Below are 19,731 nucleotides of genomic sequence, written 5' to 3'. Positions count from 1 at the left end.
TGGTTCCTGATATATCACCTTCAGGTGGCAAAAATTAGAGGTCTCCAATGGGATCCTTGGTTCTGAGCAGCTGAGGGAAGGATGGAAACTGAAGGGCCCTAGGAGAATCCATCCCCACTACAGCCCAGTCCCATCTGTCCTCCAGGGGACAGACAGCATCTGGAGCCCTCTGCTCACAACCTGACCACTCCTTACACTCCTGACCACTATGTCCATCAGCACACAGGCTGGTGGCCATTGCCTCCTTTGATGGAGCCCACAGCTCCGCTGGTGATGCAAGGCCAGGCATCCGACTCTACTTCACTCCATCCTCCTCTTCCTTGCAGTGCAATATTCTGTTTCATCATATACTGGCTTCAGACACTTCCCTAAGAATTTTGCAGTTCTCCAAACTTGAACACTGTGAATCACCTAAAGGTGTGTGTGAGACTCAATTCCACAGATGGAGATCCCCAAGCCAGGGAGATTTTCTCAGTGTTGGAGGATCTCGAGGCCTAATATCTGAACTTTGAGAGAGGTGAGGAGGCCTGGGGTGGACTGCCTGGGAAGGTAGGACTGGTTTTCAGTGATGGGTTCCTCCAGGGAATTCTCCAGAGCTTTGACCAGAAGCCAGGACTGGACAGCACTCAGGTAGGATGCCCCACTATGAGGGATTCTCTGGCATGAAATGTCCTCTTGTGAGCATCAAGGGAAGCTCAACCAATCCTAGGCTGCCTTCACTAAAAGCCCATCTCCATCTGCTTTTAGAATACAAATCAATTGCAGAGGCCCAAGTGCAGGATGCCCAAGTCTCTGGGATGCAAGAGAGTCTGGTTCGTAGGCCAGCTTCTGAGGCCGAGCCACAGGAAAGCCTGCTGCTCCGTGAGGACACTGAGCTCTTCGAGGTAACAGTTGTACAACCATTTCAGCAAGAAGCTGGTCCAGTACATCTTCCAAATATAGATCAAGCTCTATCGATACCAGATGCTATCCAGTCACCTGTAGATATGGCTGCTGATGTGGCTGCAGGTGTGGCTGCTGCTGTTTCAGCTTTCCAGCACATATTTCTATCTGCTGTTGTGCACATAGGTGCAGCAGAGTCTTCTTCCCTCTGCCTGAGGTAGACATATAGCTAGGAAAATTATCTGCTGACTTGTACGCAGCAGTGGTTCCTGTATAAGCTGTTCTTATTTCTTTAGAGAAAGGATCTCCTTGTATTTGTTTGATATTTTTCTTTCATAACATTGATTTCATTGTTGAATTTTCATTTGTTTGAATATTTAAAAAATGACTTGTTTATTCATTTTAAATCATACAATTCATTTCCCAAGTGGTACAATCTAAACATATCTACCTCTGGACTGCATCTCTGAGACAAACAGGTCAATCACAGGAAGGGAACCCCGGCAGACACCCTGTATTCAGGTAAAGCAATCCACCGATGTTGCAGTAACTGTGCAAATACCAACAGTGGTGCACAGTATAAACTATGTGACTGTGACCTGGCGGTCTTGGGCTCAGTAATGCCCCTAGCACTTAGGGACACAGATTCTAGACAAGCCATATCGGAGCTCATGGACAGAGGTCTCTACTTACTGGCTTTTTCTCTGTCAAACTGGACACTGGAGCCCTGCAGAGGAGAAAGTCAGTTTAACTGTAATGGAACTCACCATTCTAGCCATCCCTGAGCCCAAAGCTGTTCGGACACACTGCATCAAGTTTTAACAGATGGTTATCATAAAGAATTGCCAGGCTTTACCATAATTCTAGTGGTGATCAACATACAACAGGGGTGAGTCCCTGAAAATTTTACACATTTGGTCTGTAGGGAATGGGTTGCATGTAGTCTTACTTTTCTCTGTGTATAAGGAAGCCTGTATGGGTCAAAGCCAGGAATCACCAGGAAAAGTAGCTCGCTAAGTCCTCATCCTGGCCATGTGTGATTCCTGAAAACTTTTAGCAGATACTCAGTGATGTCTGGGCCCCTTCCAGGGTGTAGGGCAACTCATGTGGGCTCTGATGATGAAGTACCCACACACAAACCACATCACTGGCCACCTTGGCATTTGGCTTGGGAAAAGTTTATATACACCAGGCTAGTCCCTGTCTCATCAAGAATTGAGCTGTACACTTCATCTAGTTCCTGAGATGAGGTGTCCAGTGACCCTGAGGACTGGAGACCCAGGGTTACTGTAGCCAAGTTTAGGAAAACCACACACAGGCTGCAGGTTGGCTTTCTGAGTGAACACTGGAGGCCTGTGCAGCACAGACAGCAGAGAAGGAGTGGTAGCTAGAAGTGAAGGTGGCGGGGCGTCTAGCTGTCATCTGCACACAAGGAAAGGGGACCTAGTCCATTGCTAATGTGTGTAGAGAATTTTGAGGAACCATTATTAAATCTGGTAAGCAAATCCAACAATGCTGCAAAGGAAACACTTCTGCACCTGAACTGAAATGAAGTCAGCTGCACAGCAGCCATGCACAGATGAGCGCACTGACTGGACACCACTTGGGCAGGAAAATAAGCAGGCAGGGCCATTTGCACAGGCCAAGGTTCTGACTTGTCTCCTACTCTCTGCAGTGTTTGAAGTCCTCTCAGGAAATATATAAAGGACTGTAAACAATGGGTAAGGCCTACAGCAGAAATTATAGCATGTAGGTTCAAAAAAGACACAGAGAGTCAAAAGATGCAGACAAGGTAGGGACTTGGATTGAAAGACAATACCATTTGAAATTAGCAGCATAGGAATCAATCAGCACATTCCAACCAATTACTATCGACAGCAGGGGAATTCTAATGTGGAAGTTCCTATGACATTCCGAAGGACCCACCAAACAGTATGTATCAGGAATTAGGAGATGCTGTCAGTATGGTGTCTGCTGAGAAAGTGTAGGGACCTGAGCTGGGATCCCCAACATTCACCTCAAAAAATGGTGTGGTCATGTGCATAGGATACACTCGGTGCCGGTTTCCTGTTTAGTTTTGTTTGTTTTCAACTTGATAAAAGGTAGGGTAAACTGGGAAGAAGGAACATTAGTTGAGAAAAATGCCACAATCACATTGGCCTGTAGGCAGGTCTGTGAAGCATTTTCTTCATGAATCCTCCTTTTGGGTTGGCCCAGGATAACGTGAACAGTGACATCCCTGGACTGGTACTTTGAAGTGGTGTGAGAAAGGTTGAACAAGCCAGTAAGCAGTGTTTCACCATGACTTCTGCTTCACTTCCTGCCTTTTCATTCCTACTTTCCCTGTCTTCCCTTCAAGATGGATAGTAATCTGAAAGTGAGATAAATCGAGCCTTTTCCGAAATGTTTTTGGTCAGTGTTCTAACACAGGAATAGAAAAGAAAACTAAAAGACTCTAGGATCAGGCAGGACCCCCTAGCTCAATGCTGAGCCAGTTTTATATCTTGGTGAGCACTGGATTCAGAGAGAGTACAGCTCAACAAAAACTAAGAGCAGAGGGACTGAGGAAGAATCCTCATGTCAAACTCCTGCTTCCACCCACATGGACATAGAGATGAACACAAACACACAAGTTCACACATACAATACACATGCACATAGACATACACATACACAGACACAGACATAAACCACACATACACACATAGTTACACACACACACACACATACACACACACACATACACACACAGTCTTAGGCTTTTACTGCTGTGAACATATACCATGAACAAGGCAACTCTTATAAGGCCAACGGTTAACTGTGGCTGGCTTACAGGTTGAGAGATTCAGTCCATTATCATCAATGCAGGATCATTGAAGAATCCAAGCAGACATGATGCAAGAGCTGGTACTTCTACCTCTTCTTCTGAAGGCTGCTAGCAGAATACAACTTCCAGACAGCTAGCATGAGGGTCTTAAGCCCACACCCACAGTGACACACCTACTCTACCAGGGCCATATCTTCTAATAGTGCCACTCCCTCTTCCAATCTTATACAAACCATCACACACACACACACACACACACACACTTACATGCATACACACACACACATACACACACACACACACACAACTACATCACTGCCAAATTCAAATCACACCTCAAGCAGTTCTTACCAGCTATGGTCAACCATCAGGAAAGTAGTCAGAAGGGTCAATGGAGCTGAAACCAGAGCTTAGAAGTATACACAGAAAACAATCCTGGAATGTAGTGTTCACACAGTCTCACTATGTAGTTCTGATGGCTTGATGTTCACCCCAAAGCTTGTGCTCCCCTTGATCTACAGGTCCTCCAATTTAAATTCCTTACATCAGTGGATGTCAAACTGTGGGTCTCTTAGTTAGGGTTTCTATTCCTGCACAAAACATGATGACCAAGAGGCAAGTTGGGGAGGAAAGGGTTTATTCAGCTTACACGTCCACATTTCTGTTCATTACTAAAGGAAGTCAGGACTGGAACTCAAGCAGGTCAGGAAGCTGGATCTGCTGCAGAGGCCATGGAGGGATGTTTCTAACTGGCTTCCTTCCCCTGGCTTGCTCAGCTTGCTTTCTTATAGAGCCCAAGACTACCAGTCCAGGGATGGCCTCACCCACAAGGGGCCCTCCTCCCTTGATCACTAATTGAAAAATGCCTTACAGCTGGATCACATGGAGGCATTTCCTCAAGGGAAGCTATTTTCAGTGTGATAACTCCAGCTTGTGTCAAATTGACAAAAAAAAATCAGCCAGTACAGGGTCAAATGACCCTTTCACAGGGGTCACCTAACAACATCAGAAAACATATGTATGTGTATACATACATACATACTGATACAGACAAGTATATATATGTGTGATTCTTAATACTAGAAATATTAGAGTTATAAGGTATCAATGAAAATAATATTATGGCTTGGGTCACTGAGACGTGAACTGTAACGAAGGGTCACAATATTAGGAAGGTCGAGAGCCACAGCTCTAAACAGTGGGATGACAGGTGTGCACCACCATACCCAGAAAAAAAAAACCCAACTCTGTTAACTCAGAGTTAAACTCTGTTTAACCTGGCAGAGTGCTCTCCAGCATGGGAGCTGCTTGGATCATTAGATGACTTGCCCCTGCATATAAGTTTGTGGACACCTAGCTGAAAAGACTAGACAGAGAACATGGGCTCTACACAACAAGGGAGAACACAAGATTTCAGTACAAGGAAGGGGTTAATGAGAGGGAGGGGCCCAGAAACAGACTCCAGAGAAGACTTTGCAGTGAAATCAACACATTAAGTGGGTTGCTGACACTCATCTGCCTCCCGAGACCTCTTAGTGATACAAATGTCACACAACTCAGAGCCAGATCAAGACTCATTCTCCCCACTGTGCTCCAGGTTATAGAGGCAGTAAACAACTGTTGGGAAGGTGACCCTGACCTGGCTGGCTGCGTCCTAGTAAAGAACATCCACCATGACTGCTGTTTCTGTGGGTCACTATCAAGGCTGTGATGGGCCTCTTTGGTGATGTGGCCGCCTTCAAGGGCTCTCTGCCCCTGTGACTCTTCACCTGTATTCCTAAAACTCATGTCTGTAGACTCATTGGTTCATCCAGTTGTGCTATGGTGTGTGTGATGGTTTGCATGGGAAATGTTGCCCTTTTGACTTGTGTATTTGAACACCAGGTCCCCAGTTTGCAAGACAGATAGCACAGAGGAGCTCTTTGGGATGGTAGAATTTGTCTGCAGAGCACTGTATAAACTAGAATAAGTGTTGTGTAAAGAACATCTGTTAAGGACCAAGGATGCACAACAACAAGAGTGGAACCCAATGTCACAGACATCATTGGATAATAACAATGAGTCTGTGTCAGTCCTTGGCTGTGCTGACTAGCAAGGCCTTCTATAGATAGTAGGAAAGAGAAATGCGCAGGTAGAGACACTGTACAGAGGGATTCTGTTCTTTCCTTGCAAAGTGAAAGTGAACCTGTCTTAGCTATTTTTATAGATTTGAAGAGACTCCATAACCAAGAAAACCTATAAAAGAAAGCATTTAATTGGGGGCTTGTTTACAGTTTCACAGGGTGAGTCCATGACCATCAAGGTGGGCAGCAGGTATGTAGGTGTGGTGACGGAGCTATGTCCAAGAGCTTACATCTGATCCATAAGCAAACATCAGGGAGAGAGAGAGGCTGATGGGCCTAGCATGGCCTTTTGACACAGCAAAGTTTACTCTTACTCCAACAAAGACACACCTCTTAATCTTTTCCAAAACAGTTTCACAAACTAGGGACCAAGACATTCAAATATATGAGCCCATGGGGGCCATGGTCATTCAAGCCACCACACTAACTGAACTCTATAAAAATGTTGTGAAAACTTAAAGATCGGGTGGAGAGATGGCTTAATAGTTAGAAACACTGTCTGCTCTCCTGGAGGACCTGGGTTTGATAACTAGCACCCACTGGGTGGCTCATAACCATCTGTTAACTCCAGTTGTACAGGATCTGATGCCCACTTCTGGCCTCTTTGGACACTGCCTGCACTTTGTGCACAGACATATCTGTAGACAAAACAGCCTGTGTTCCTCAGGACTATGTAAGAAACAGAACTACTGGAATGAATACTCTCTCTCTCTCTCTCTCTCTCTCTCTCTCTCTCTCTCTCTCTCTCTCTCTCTCTCCCTCTCTCTCTCTCTGATTCTCTCTGTCTCTCAGTCTCTGTCTCAGTCTCTCTCCCTGTCTCTCTCTCTCTCTCTCTCTCTCTCTCTCTCTCTCTCTCTCTCTCTCTCTCTCTCTCTCTCAGCATAAATATGTATTAAAGAGATCTATTATGATGGTTCACAGGCTGTGGTTCAGATACTCCAACACTGGCTGTCTTCTTCAATGGCTGAGCAAGAATTTGGTGGTTGCTCAGTCCATGAAACTCTTTGCCTCAGTCCTCCCTATCTGGTGCTGAAGTCCGAGGGAATTCAAGAAGAGTTGCTGGTCCTTGGTCTCCACTGAAATCCCAAAGCAGGGTCTAACACCAGAGAGAGCAAAGGCAAGCAGGCAAAAAGCAAAGCTTCCTTCTTCCATGTCCTTTTAAGTGGCCTTCATACCTCAAATGAACCAATCAATAAAATCCCTCAGCAGTGCCTGTCTGCATGGGTGTTAATTGATTAGAGATGTAGTCAAATGACAGCCTAGATTAGCCACGACACACCCATACAAGCAAAAAGATAAAATAATTATAAAACAACCAAGAGGGTTTAAATGTAAAGAATGGAATCTACCTCTAGGTGGAGACATGCCCTGTTTCTTCCCTTAAAGGGTTGGGCCAGTGCTGCAGGTCAGTGATCTAGCTAGGACCTATAGAATGCAGGTTTACCCTGAGATAATTTAATTTTCTTTTTCAGGAGCCCCCACCTCCTCCTCTACCCACACTGAGTGCAGACCCCACAAGCCAAGCCACCATGAGGTTCTACAGGGTCTGCTGCCCGTCTGCATGCAGAATTTGAAAGGCAGACTTGTCTGTTTTTCTCTCTTCTTTTTCCTCACAAAGTGTCCAGATACTCCTTGGTGTGCTTTTAAGCTCTTTGGGCTTTTCTGAAGTTTCCCTCTGCACCAAACAAAGGCCTCCCTGCATCCCTAGACAGCTTGACAAGGACAAGGCATCTTGTCAAGTTTTCACTTTCCTTTTCCCCACAAGAGAGTTGAGGTTGGGTCCAACAAAGAGCACAGAGCACCCTGATTTAGGACAATCCCTCATTAAGTCAATCCCCCCACATCAGTGAGGAGAGTGGAACTGCTCCCGCATGGATGGCAACACAGGCAGGATTTGAACATAATTCTTCCTAAGTGGGAATCTTTCATTATGTGCTTCTTGGGATCCCCCAGCCGCCAGTGATGGAGCAGGTACTCTTCAGCCTGGAAGTTCAGATGCTCTGATAGGACTTGTTCATATTTGTCCACATTGCATACTTTTACTTTAATTTGGGGGACATTAAGTTTCATTGTCTACAATAGTACTATTGTGAGCTCTTACTCCTGATCCACTGTAGAGATGTGGCAATGACAATTTGGCAGCATCGCTTTGTGGCCCCAGAGGATCTCACCCATGCACCCACTCAGGAACTATCTTGGATATGCAAATGGAAATGCCCTGCATATTTCAAAGGCTGGGTACTGATAAACCTTCAACTGTTATCCAAGGCACAACAGGGAAGTGGCCAGTGGCCCCTATTCAAAACCACATGGTTGGTTGGCTTCATTTCCTGCCACTACTGTGTTTACTTCTTCTTCCCTCATCCAGGTACTTCTCTCTGGTTCCTACCAACATAACTCTAAGTGTCCCGCCCCATTCCCAGGCATTGGCCACTGGAATATTTATTGATAGATCCCAAACCAACTTGGGACAAGGACCTTCAGCATCTGGGCATGCATATTCACAGCATTAGCATCAATCTCCAACATAGAGATGAAGGCTATCATGGTGGCCCAAATACATCCTGGTGTAGCAGGGCTCCAGACCTTAGCACTACTGATTCTATGATGGCTGTACCATTCAGGCCATAAAACTCTACATATACCCTGGACCACCTGCCAAAACTAAAACAGAGGTCTAATCCATCGAATTCCAATATTCTGAGAAAGATTCCATACTAACTTTGCTTTTTTGACTTTTGTAGTTCTACCTCTGGCTAACTGTTCTTGCTAACTGAAATATGTCATCCCAAGACAATGTCTTTTTGTGTGCTTGAAAGCTCACCCTGAGAAAAGCTTGGAGTTACACTGGGATACCAACACCCAGTGTAGTCAACAGGCAGCTAACAAAGACTAAAATGCATTGGCTAAGATCTATATCCGAGCAGTCTTCTCTGATGAAAACTGTGGCAACTAAATAATGTAATGGAAAATTAAAACAGTCACTTCCATCAGCTGTGGCCATCCAGGGCAGGCCACCCACTCACTCTTCTCAGATTGCCAATGGCACCAAGATCCAAGAGCCTGGTGAGCTCTCTCTCTCTCTCTCTCTCTCTCTCTCTCTCTCTCTGTCTGTCTCTCTCTCTTTCTCTCTCTCTCTCTCTCTTGATTACCCCAATAACCTCATGAAGTCTGTAGAAGACTGGTCCCTACCTTTCTCTCTACGAAAAGTTTGCATTTTCAGCCACACAAGTAGGACTGCCCTAGACTCAAAATATGTTGTTTGGTTAAGAAATGGAACTCCAAACTTTATCCCAGCACTGAGGAAGCAGAGACAAGATCTGGAGTGGGCAGACATCCAAGCTATAGGGCATGGACAGAGGTCAGAGAGGGCCTTGCAGGAGTCAGCTCTATTCTTCCCTCACATGGGTCCCAGTGATCAAACTCAGACTGCCTGCCAGGTTAGGCAACAAGTACCCTTACCAGCTGAGGCATCTCCCCAGCCAGAGATTTTTTTATTCTATATATTTTTATTTACATTTCAAATGGTTTCCCCTTTTCTAGCCCCCCACTCCCCGAAAGACTCATAAGCCCCCTTCCCTCCCCCTGTTCTCCCACCCACCCTTTTCCACTTCCCTGTTCTGGTTTTGCCCTGTACTGCTTCACTGAGTCTTTCCAGAACCAGGGGCCACTCCTCCATTCTTCTTGTACCTCATTTGATGTGTGGATTATGTTTGGTATTCCAGGGTTCTAGGTTAATATCCACTTATTAGTGAGTTCATACCATGATTCAGCTTTTGAGTCTGGGTTACCTCACTTAGTATGATGTTCTCCAGCTCCATCCATTTGCCTAAGAATTTCATGAATCCATTGTTTCTAATGGCTAAATAGTAAGTACTCCATTGTGTATATATACCACAGTTTTTGCATCCACTCTTCTGTTCAGGGATACCTGGGTTCTTTCCAGCTTCTGGCTATTATAAATAGGGCTGCTATGAGCATAGTGGAGCATGTATCCTTATTACATGCTGGGGAATCCTCTGGGTATATGCCCAGGAGAGGTATAGCAGGATCTTCCAGAAGTGATGTGCCCAGTTTTCTGAGGAACCGCCAGACTGATTTCCAGAGTGGTTGTGCCAATTTGCAAGCCCACCAGCAGTGGAGGAGTGTTCCTCTTTCTCCACATCCTTGCCAACACCTGCTGCTCCTGAATTTTTAATCTTAGCCATTCTGACTGGTGTAAAGTGAAATCTCAGGGTTGTTTTGATTTTCATTTCCCTAATGACTAATGAAGTTGAGCATTTTTTTAAGGATAAAAATTAATTTTATTTATTTATTTTTTTAATATTTTTATTTTCTATATTCTTTGTTTACATTCCAAATGATTTCCCCTTTCCAGGATCCCCCTCCCCATATGTCCCATAAACCTTCTTCTCTCCATCCCTTCTCCAATCACCTCCCTCCTTTTTCTCTGTCCTTATATTCCCTTCCCATGCTAGATCAATCCTTTCCAGGATCAGGACCCTCTCCATACTTCTTCATGGGAGTCATTTGTTATGCAATTTGTGCCTTGGGTATTCAGAGCTAGGATTGAAGCCCCTGCCCCCAATCGTGTTCTGTTGAGCTCACTGCAGTAGCCCCCCAACCCCCATCCCTATCTGAAATCTCACTGAGATGCTAGCACACAGGACACGGAGGCCCTCCTTGTACTTCCATGGAGACACACCCTCCTCTAATGGGCACACAGTGCACCATCAAAAATTGGCCCTGAGAGATAGCTCAGCTGTTAAGGGCACTAGCTGCTCTTGCAGAAGACCTGAGTTCAATTCCCTGTACTTACAAGGCAGCTCACCACCATGCAGAGTCTGAGTACTAGGGATCCAATTCACTTTTCTGGCTTCCTTCTTTGTCTGTTTTTGCAGAGAGGGATTACTTTTTTCATTTTTCCTTCAACAATCTGAAACTGGCCTATGAATTTATTTTAAAGTACTCATCAAAGATTTAGGATATGGAAACTCTTCCAAAGTCTTAATGTTAGTGCACTGTTTTTCCTCAGGGTAGGGAATGTTGTGAGCAGTGTTGGACACCCTGCAAACCAGAACCAAGTCACCCATTGTCTGGAAATAAAGAACAAGCACGCTGTTGCCTATGGAAGCCCAAAAGGGACAAACATAGAAAGGGAAGGGAGCCCTGCCAGCTTCCCTAGGAGAAAGGCACAATTAAAGATGAACATATACACTTAGCTAAAGTTCGTTACCCCAACACTAAATAAAGTCTACCAAATAGCCCTAATGCCCACCTAGGAGGGGCTGTTCTATATTGACATGGTCTTAGACATTTGTAAATGAATGCCCTTGTGTCCCTGGGCCTGTGTCGTGTCTATGTGTCCATGTTAGTTTGAGTGTACATGGGTTTTTGTGAGTGCCTATATTTTCATGAGCATGTGTGTGTGTGCATGGGCACAAGTGCCCATGTGTGCTTTCACTTCTAGCAATACTATTAGAGGGTTTCTCAGAAATAGGGCATCTGTGATCATATACACATGATGACATAATAGGAAACCCATGCTAGAATGATCTTCACAGAGCAGGTCAGGACACTGAGAAGACCCTAAAAGGAAAATGCTGTTTCCAGGGATGCTTGTGCTACAGAGGGGATGGTTTGGAAACTTCTGCCTGCCTTCTCAAAACTGCAGGTCGTCCTGAAGCCAGGCTTCCCAGAACAGTGTAGAGGCACGAGTTTATGGACACCACTGTGTCCCATTGTACACATGGAAGACAGAAGGACAGCAATTGGCAGTACTGCTAACCCCATGAGAAAGTCTCTGAGGAGGCACTCACACTGGAGGACCTCAGGAAGTGACCTCACTTGCTTAAAAGTTCAGATGAGGTCATAATGCTGGCTCCCAGGTAAGCAGAGCCCAACAGTTGCCTTACCTGACTTGTCTGGAGGCGGTTGACGCTGAAAGATGCTTTCTTGTTTCAGGTCTTCCCGTGGCTCAGGCCACACAAAAACCAAGAGTAGTCGCCTTGGACGCCTGTGGAGAAGCTTGATCCACACTCTGACACTCTGCTGGCACAGTTCCCCCAGGGATCCCCAGGTAATGGGGGCCAGCCTGTAGCAGGGAACATTCTGGATAGCCCCCCCCCACTTATCCCCTGAGGTCCCTGCCTGGGTGTATGTTCCTGAGAGGAACTTACTTTCTTTTTTTTTCCTGTGAGACTCTCTTTATTAAAGTACATGGACACTGTGTTATATGTTAGACTCACCACAGAATTGCTCTGGGTGATCTAGCTTAGAGAAGACATTGATGAGACTGGTTTTATTTTATTGCTTATTAAAAACTAGGTTTTGTGTCATTTACTATCTGTGCGATAGATTGAATTTAGGGTCAATGCAACTAGACACAAAGTGATTGTTTTGCATAAATGAAACAAAACAATTAGAAATCAGGGAGGCAACTACATTTCTGGGTATCAGGTTTCTTTATATATATATTTCATTTACTTTTTTTTATTGAGTATCTTCTTCATTTACATTGCCAATGGTAAAAGCTTTCCCAATTTCCCCCTCCCAAAAGACCACTCCCCAACGATTCCCTCCCCCTCCTTCCTCTCCCTGTCTCCATGTATATGCCCATATACCCAACACAGTCCCACTTCCCCCCCAACTTCCCCCCCACCTGTTTCCCTTTTTTGTGGCCTCTATTGAGCCTTTACTTGACCAAAGACCACTCCTCCCACTGGTGCCCAAAAAGGGATTCCTCTGCCACATTTTTGGCTGGAACCATGTATACTCCTTGGTTGATGATTCAGTCCCTGGGAGTCTTGGGGTGTCTGGGTCTCCCAAGTCATTGTTTTTCCCATGGGGCTATATACCCCTTCAGCTCCTCCAGACAATGCTCCAGATCCTCCATTGGGGACCCCGAGCTCAGTCTAAGCTTGGTTGCTAGTTTCTGCTTCTGAATTCGTAAGACTCTGGCAGGGCCCCTCTGGAGACAGCCATGGCATGCTCCTTTTGGTACATGCTTCTCATTGTAGTGTCGGGTTTGCTCACTATTTATAGGATGAATCCCCAGGTAGGGCACTCGGTAGGTGGCCTTTACTTCAGACTCTGCTCCACACATTGCCTCCCTTATTGGCACTGTGAGCATTTTGTTCATTTCTCAGAGGAACCATAGCTCCCTCACTTAAGTCATTCTTCTGGAGCTTCCTGTGCTGGGGGAATTGCGACTTGTTTATTTTGAGCTTTTGGACTAGCATCCACTTATTAGTGAGTGCATACCATGTGCTTTCTTTTGTGACTGGGATACCTCGCCCAGGATGACACGTTCTAGTTCCATCCATTTGCCTAAGAATTTCATGAATTCATTGTTTTTAATAGCTGAATAGTACTCCATTGTGTATATATACCATAGTTTCTGTATCCATTCCTCTGTTGAGGGACATCTGGGATCTTTCCAGCTTCTGGCTATTATAAATAAGGCAGCTATGAACATAGTGGAGCATGTGTCCTTATTACATGTAGGCACACTTTCTGGGTATATGCCCAGGAGTGGTATAGCCTGGTCCACAGGTAGTACTATATCTAATTTTCTGAGGAATCGCCAAACTGATTTCCAGAGTGGTTTTACAAGCTTGCAATCCCACTAAGAATGGAGAAGTGTTCCTCTTTCCCCACATCCTCTCCAGCATCTGCTGTCCCCTGAGTTTTTCAATTTAGCCATTCTGACTGGTGTAAGGTGGAATCTCAGTGTTGTTTTGATTTGCTGATATCCCTGATAACTAAGGATGCTGAACATTTCTTTAGGTGCTTTAGAGCCTTTTGAGTTTCCTCAGTTGAGAATTCCCTCTTTAGCTCTGTACCCCATTTTTTAATAGGGTTATTTAATTCTCTGGAGACCAACTTCTTGAGTTCTTTGTATACATTGGATATTAGCCCTATATCAGAAGTAGGGTTAGTAAAGATCTTTTCCCAATTTGTTGGTTTCCATTTTGTCCTATTTACTATATCCTTTGCCTTACAGAAGTTTTGCAGTTTTATGAGCTCCCATTTGTCAATTCTTGTTCTTAGAGCATAAGTCACTGGTGTTCTGTTCAGAAACTTTTCCCCTGTTCCCATGTGTTCAAGGTTTGTCCCCACTTTCTCCTCTATAAGCTTCAGAATGTCTGATTTTATGTGTACATCTTTGATCCACTTGGACTTGAGCTTTGTACAAGGAGATAAAAATGTATTGATTTGTATTTTTCTGCATGCAGACCTCCAGTTGATCCAGCACCATTTGTTAAAAAGGCTGTCTTTTTCCCACTGGATGTTTTTAGCTCCTTTGTCAAATATCAAGAGACTGTACTTGTGTGGGTTTTTTTTCCGGGTCTTCAATTCTATTTCATTGATCTTCTGGCCTGTCTGCATACCAATACCAAACAGTTTTTATCACTATCGCTCTGTAGTAGAGCTTTAGGTCAGGGATGGTGATTCCCCCAGAATATCTTTTGTTGTGGAGAATAGTTTTTGCTATTCTGGGTTTTTTGTTATTCCAGATGAATTTGAGAATTGCTCTTTCTAGATCTATGAAGAATTGATTTGGGATTTTGATGGGGATTGCATTGAATCTGTAGATTGCTTTCGGCAAGATGGCCATTATTACTATATTGATCCTGCCGATCCATGGACATGGGAGATCTTTCCATCTTCTGAGACTTTCTTAGATTTCTTTCTTCAGAGGCTTAAAGTTCGTGTCATATAGACCCTTCACTTGCTTTGTCAGGGTCACGCCTAGGTAAGAAATATTATTTGGGACTATTGTAAAGGGTTTCAGTTCCCTACTTTCTTTCTCATCTTGTTTATCCTTTGAGTAGAGGAAGGCTACTGATTTGCTTGAGTTAATTTTATATCCAGCCACTTTGCTGAAGTTGTTTATCAGCTTTAGGAGTTCCTTGGTGGAAGTCTTGGGGTCACTTAAGTATACTATCATATCATCTGCAAATAGTGATCGTTTGACTTCTTCCTTTCCAATTTGTATTCCTTTTACCTCTTTTTGCCTCCTGATTGCTCTGGATAGGACTTCAAGTACTATATTGAATAGATAGGGAGAAAGTGGGCAGCCTTGTCTGGTCCCCGATTTTAGTGGGATTGCCTCAAGTTTCTCCCCATTTACTTTGATGTTGGCTACTGGTTTGCAGTATATTGCTTTCACTATGTTTAGTATAGGCCTTGGATTCCCTATCTCTCCAAGACTTTTATATCATGAAGGGATACTGAATTTTGTCAAAAGCCTTTTCAGCATCTAATGAAATGACCATGTGGTTTTTTTCCTTTAGTTTGTTTATGTAGTGAATTACATTGTCAGATTTTGTATGTTGAACCATCCCTGCATCCCTGGGATGAAGCCTACCTGATCGTGGTAAATTATAGTTCTGATGCATTCTTGGATTCGGTTGGCCAAGATTTTGTTCAGTATTTTTGCATCAATGTTCATGAGGGAGATTGGTCTGAAGTTCTCCTTCCTTGTTTGGTCTTTGTTTGGTTTAGGTATAAGTGTGATTGTGGCTTCATAGAATGAGTTAGGTATGTTCCTTGAGCTTCTGTTTCATGGAAAATTTGAAGAGTATTGATATTGACTCTTCTTTGAAGATCTGATAGAATTCCCCGCTAAACCATCTGGCTCTGGTTTTTTTTTTTTTTTTTTTTTTTTTTTGGAAGGGAGACAATTAATGACTGCTTCTGTTTCCTCATGGCTTATGGGACTATTTAGATGGTTTATCTGATCCTGTTTTAACATTGGTACCTGGTACGTATCTAGTAAGTTGTCCATTTCATCCAGGTTTTCCAATATTGTTGAGTATACACTCTTGTGGTAAGATCTGATGATTTTTTGAATTTCCACAGTTTCTGTTGTTATGTTTCCCTTTTCATTTCTGATTTTATTAATTTAGATACTGTCTCTGTGTCCCCTGGTTAGTCTGGCTAAGAGTTTATCTATCTTGTTGATTTTTTCAAAGAACCAGCTCCTTGTTTTGTTGATTCTTTGTATAGCTCTTGTTTCTGCTTGGTTGAGTTCGGATCTAAGTTTGATTATTTCTTGCTGTCTACTCCTCTTTGGGTTATTGGCTTCCTTTTGTTCTAGGGTGTTCAAGTGCACTGTCAAGCTGTTGGTGTAAGCTCTCTCCATTCTCTTTTTGGAGGCACACAGAGCTATGAGTTTTCCTCTTAGCCCTGCTTTCATTGTGTCCCATAAATTTTGGTATGATGTGTCTTCATTTTCATTGAATTCTAAAAAGTCTTTAATCTCTTTCTTTATTTCTTCCTTGACCAAGCTATCATTGAGAAGAGCATTGTTCAAAGTCCATGTGTATGTGTGTTTTCCATTGCTTTTGTTTGAGCTTAAGACCAGCCTTAGGCCGTGGTGATCTCATAAGATACATGGAATAATTTCAATATTTTTATATCTGTTGAGTCCTGTTTTGTGACCAATTATATGGTCAGTTTTGGAGAAGGTACCATGAGGTGCTAAGAAGAAGGTATATTCTCTTGCTTTGGGGTGGAATGTTCTATAAATATCTGTTAGATCCAGTTGGTCCATAACTTCAGTTAGTTTCACTGTATCTCTGTTTAGTTTCTTGTTCCATGACTTGTCCATTTTTGACAGTGGGATATTGAAGTCTCCTACTATTATTGTGTGTGGTGCAATGTGTGCTTTGAGCTTTAGTAAAGGTTCCTTTATGAATGTGGGTGTCCTTACCTTAGGAGCATAGATATTCAGAATTGAGAGTTCCTCTTGGTAGACTTTTCCTTTGACCAGTATGAAGTGTCCTTCTTTATCTTTTTTGACAACTTTTGGTTGAAAGTCGAATTTATCCGATATAAGAATGGCCACTCCAGCTTGTTTCTTGGGACCATTTGCTTGGAAAATTGATTTCCATCCTTTGACTCTTAAATAGTGCCTGTCTTTGTCACTGAGGTGGGTTTCTTGTATGCAGCAAAACGTTGGGTCCTGTTTACATATTCAGTCGTATTCTATATCTCTTTATAGGGGAGTTGAGAGCGTTGATATTAAGAGATATTAAGCAAAAGTGATTGTTGCTTACTGTTATCTTCTTAGTTAAAGTTGACATTCTGGTTGTGTAGCTATCTTCTATTGGGTTTGATGAAAGATTACCTTATTGATTTTTCTGCAGTGTGGTTTGCTGTCTTGTGTTCGTATTTTCCACCCATTATCCTTTGCAGAGCTGGATTTGTGAAAGATATTGTGTAAATTTGCTTTTGTCATGGAATGTCTTGTATGTCATGGAATGTCTTGCTTTTGTCATGGAATGTCATCTATGGTAATTGAAAGCTATGCTGGGTATAGTAGTCTGGGCTGACATTTATGTTCTCTTAGGGTCTGTATGATATCTGCCCAGGCTCTTCTGGCTTTCATCGTCTCTGGTGAGAAGTCTGGTGTAATTCTGATAGGTCTTCCTTTATATGTTACTTGACTTTTTTCTCTCACTGCTTTCAATATTCTTTGTTTAGTGCATTTGGTGTTTTGATTATTGTGTGACGGGAGGAGTTTCTGCTCTGGTCCAATCTATTTGGAGTTCTGTAGGCTTCCTATATGTTCATGGGCATCTCTTTCTTTAGGTTAGGAAAGTTTTCTTCTATAATTTTGTTGAAGATATTTATTGGGCTTTTAAGATGTAAAACCTCCTTTCTTCTATTCCTATAATTCTTAGGTTTGGTCTTCTCATTGTGTTCCTGGAGTTCTTGGATGTTTTGTGTTAAAAACGTTTTGCATTTTTATTTTCTTTGACTGTTGAGTCAATGATTTCTATAGAATTTTCAGCATCCGAGATTCTTTCTTCTATCTCTTGTATTCTGTGGTTGATGCTTGCATCTATGACTCCCGAATACTTCCCAAGGTTTTCTATTTTCAGAGATATCTCATTTTGTGATTTCTTTGTTGATTCTATTTCCAGATTTAGATCCTGGATATTTTTGTTCGGCTCCTTCACTTGTTTTTTTGTTTTTGTTTTTTTCCTGAAATTCGTTAAGGAATTTTTGTGTTACCTCTTTAAGGGCTTCTACCTGTTGATTTATGTTCTCCTTTGTATCTTTTAGGGATTTCTGTGATTTCTCTATATGGGTTTCTGCATGTTGACCCATGTTCTCCTGGAATTCCTTATGGGATATTTGTATTGCCTCTTTAAGGGCTTCAACCTGTTGACCCATATTCTCCCATATTTCTTTAAGAGCGGTTGTGTTTTCTCTTTAAGGCCTTCTACCTTTTGATCCATATTCTCTTGTCTTTCTTTAAGGGATTTTTGTGCTTCTGCCTGTTGACCCATGTTCTCTTGTATTTCTTTAAGGGACTTATTTATGTCCTTCTTGAAGTCCTCCATCAGCGATAGGAGATGTGATTTCAAATCTGGTTCCTGCTTTTCTGATGTTTGGGGGTATACAGGATTTGCTGTTGTGGGAGAGCTGGGTTCTGATGGTGCCATGTTGCCTTGGTTTCTGGTAATAATGATCTTGCATTTGCCTTTGGCCATCTCATTATTTCTGGTGTTAGCTGGTCTTGCTGACACTATCTTCTCTATCCTGCGGGTCTGTGTTTCTGTGCTCCTAGGATTCTCTTTCTTTCCAATGCCCCTGCTCCTGTCAGTTCTCTAGAGGGCCTCAGGAAGCAGTGTCCTCTGCGTGCCAGACATGGTACAGGGCTCCCACATCTAATACCCTGCTTCTGTTGGTACTTTAGAGAGCCTCAGGAAATGGTGTCCTCTCTGTACCAGATGTGGAGCAGGTCTCCCACTCCTGACAGCAAGGGGCAGCAACAGGGGAGGAGGGAGGGTTAGCTGGGGCTGAAGGGGCTAGGTGAACTGTTGGCTGAAGGGGAATGAGTCCCTAAGCACAGGGGCTCTGTGACTCTCTGTGTTGGGCACTGGTGCTTACCTAATACCCTGCTCCTGTCGGTTCTCTGGAGAGCCTCAGGAAGTGGTGTCCTCTCTGTACCAGGTGTGGTACAGATCTCCCACTCCTGAAGGCAAGGGGCAGCAACAGGGGAGGAGGGAGGGGTAGCAGTGGCAGAAGGGAATAGGGGAACTAATACCCTGTTCCTGTCAGTACACTAGAGAGCCTCAGGAAGCAATGTCCTCTCTGTGCCAGACATGGTGCAGGGCTCCCACATCCGATGGCAAAGGGCGGCGACCAAGGAACTGTCTTTATGCTCACTCTTCAATGGACACTGTATTGCTGATGTTTCTGAGTTTCTACATTTATACCCTCTTGCCTTCCTAGGACGTTCCTCAGAATAAACAGGAGTCCGGCTCTCAGCCCAAGACACCTAGGTCCACCAGGAAGAACAGAAAATGTGTTAAAGAAATACTGTACTATATCCCAGGTGCTGTTCAGCGCAACGACCACGATTCCATCGACATTTTTCTTGACATATACAGAAACTATGTTACCACCTGGGAAGTGCTGGACCAAATGATGAGAATGTGAGTGACTACATTCACACAGGTTTTTGGAGGGTTCTCCTCTTCTCCAGGACTCTGTGCTCCCAGGACAACGATGATTGTACCATGGCAGTGTTAGTACTGGATCTGAGCTTGCAAAATGACATGGCCACATATGGAGTTGTGAGACTCTCATTTGTGTCTTTCCATGTCCCCAGGTAGTGTCAAACACTACCATCTCTTGGGCCTTTGTCCGAGCTCTTTCCCCATTTGTTTAAAAGGTTCTAGATCCTATCTGACTTATATGCATTAATGGAACCAGACACGGGTTCCTGGGGGACCAGCTAAGTATCTTGGGAAAGTGCAGTGAGGCTTCCACTGATTGTGTGGACATCCCTGAAGAACTGTGAGCACAGCATGGAATTCAGAACAATAAAGAGAGACCCTAGGATCCATGCTGCCTTTCTAGATATCTCAGACTCAA

The 19,731-nt window shown here is 43.7% G+C and overlaps 1 protein-coding gene across 1 annotated transcript in view; it reads left to right on the top strand.

Annotated features, from left to right (window-relative positions):
- The window catches only part of LOC127673299 (uncharacterized), a 39,665-nt gene extending 20,196 nt beyond the window's left edge, over positions 1-19,469 (top strand). The window contains exons 6-9 of the mRNA XM_052168866.1: positions 748-1,099; positions 11,797-11,911; positions 19,087-19,289; positions 19,466-19,469. Of these exons, the coding sequence (XP_052024826.1) occupies positions 748-1,099; positions 11,797-11,911; positions 19,087-19,289; positions 19,466-19,469 (674 nt within the window). The remainder of the gene's footprint in view (positions 1-747; positions 1,100-11,796; positions 11,912-19,086; positions 19,290-19,465) is intronic.
- Positions 19,470-19,731: the final 262 nt, after the last annotated feature.

This window comes from Apodemus sylvaticus, chromosome 22, assembly GCF_947179515.1.
Source record: "Apodemus sylvaticus chromosome 22, mApoSyl1.1, whole genome shotgun sequence".
Classification (NCBI taxonomy): Eukaryota; Metazoa; Chordata; class Mammalia; order Rodentia; family Muridae; genus Apodemus; species Apodemus sylvaticus.
This window is presented reverse-complemented; position numbering and strand designations above follow the sequence as displayed.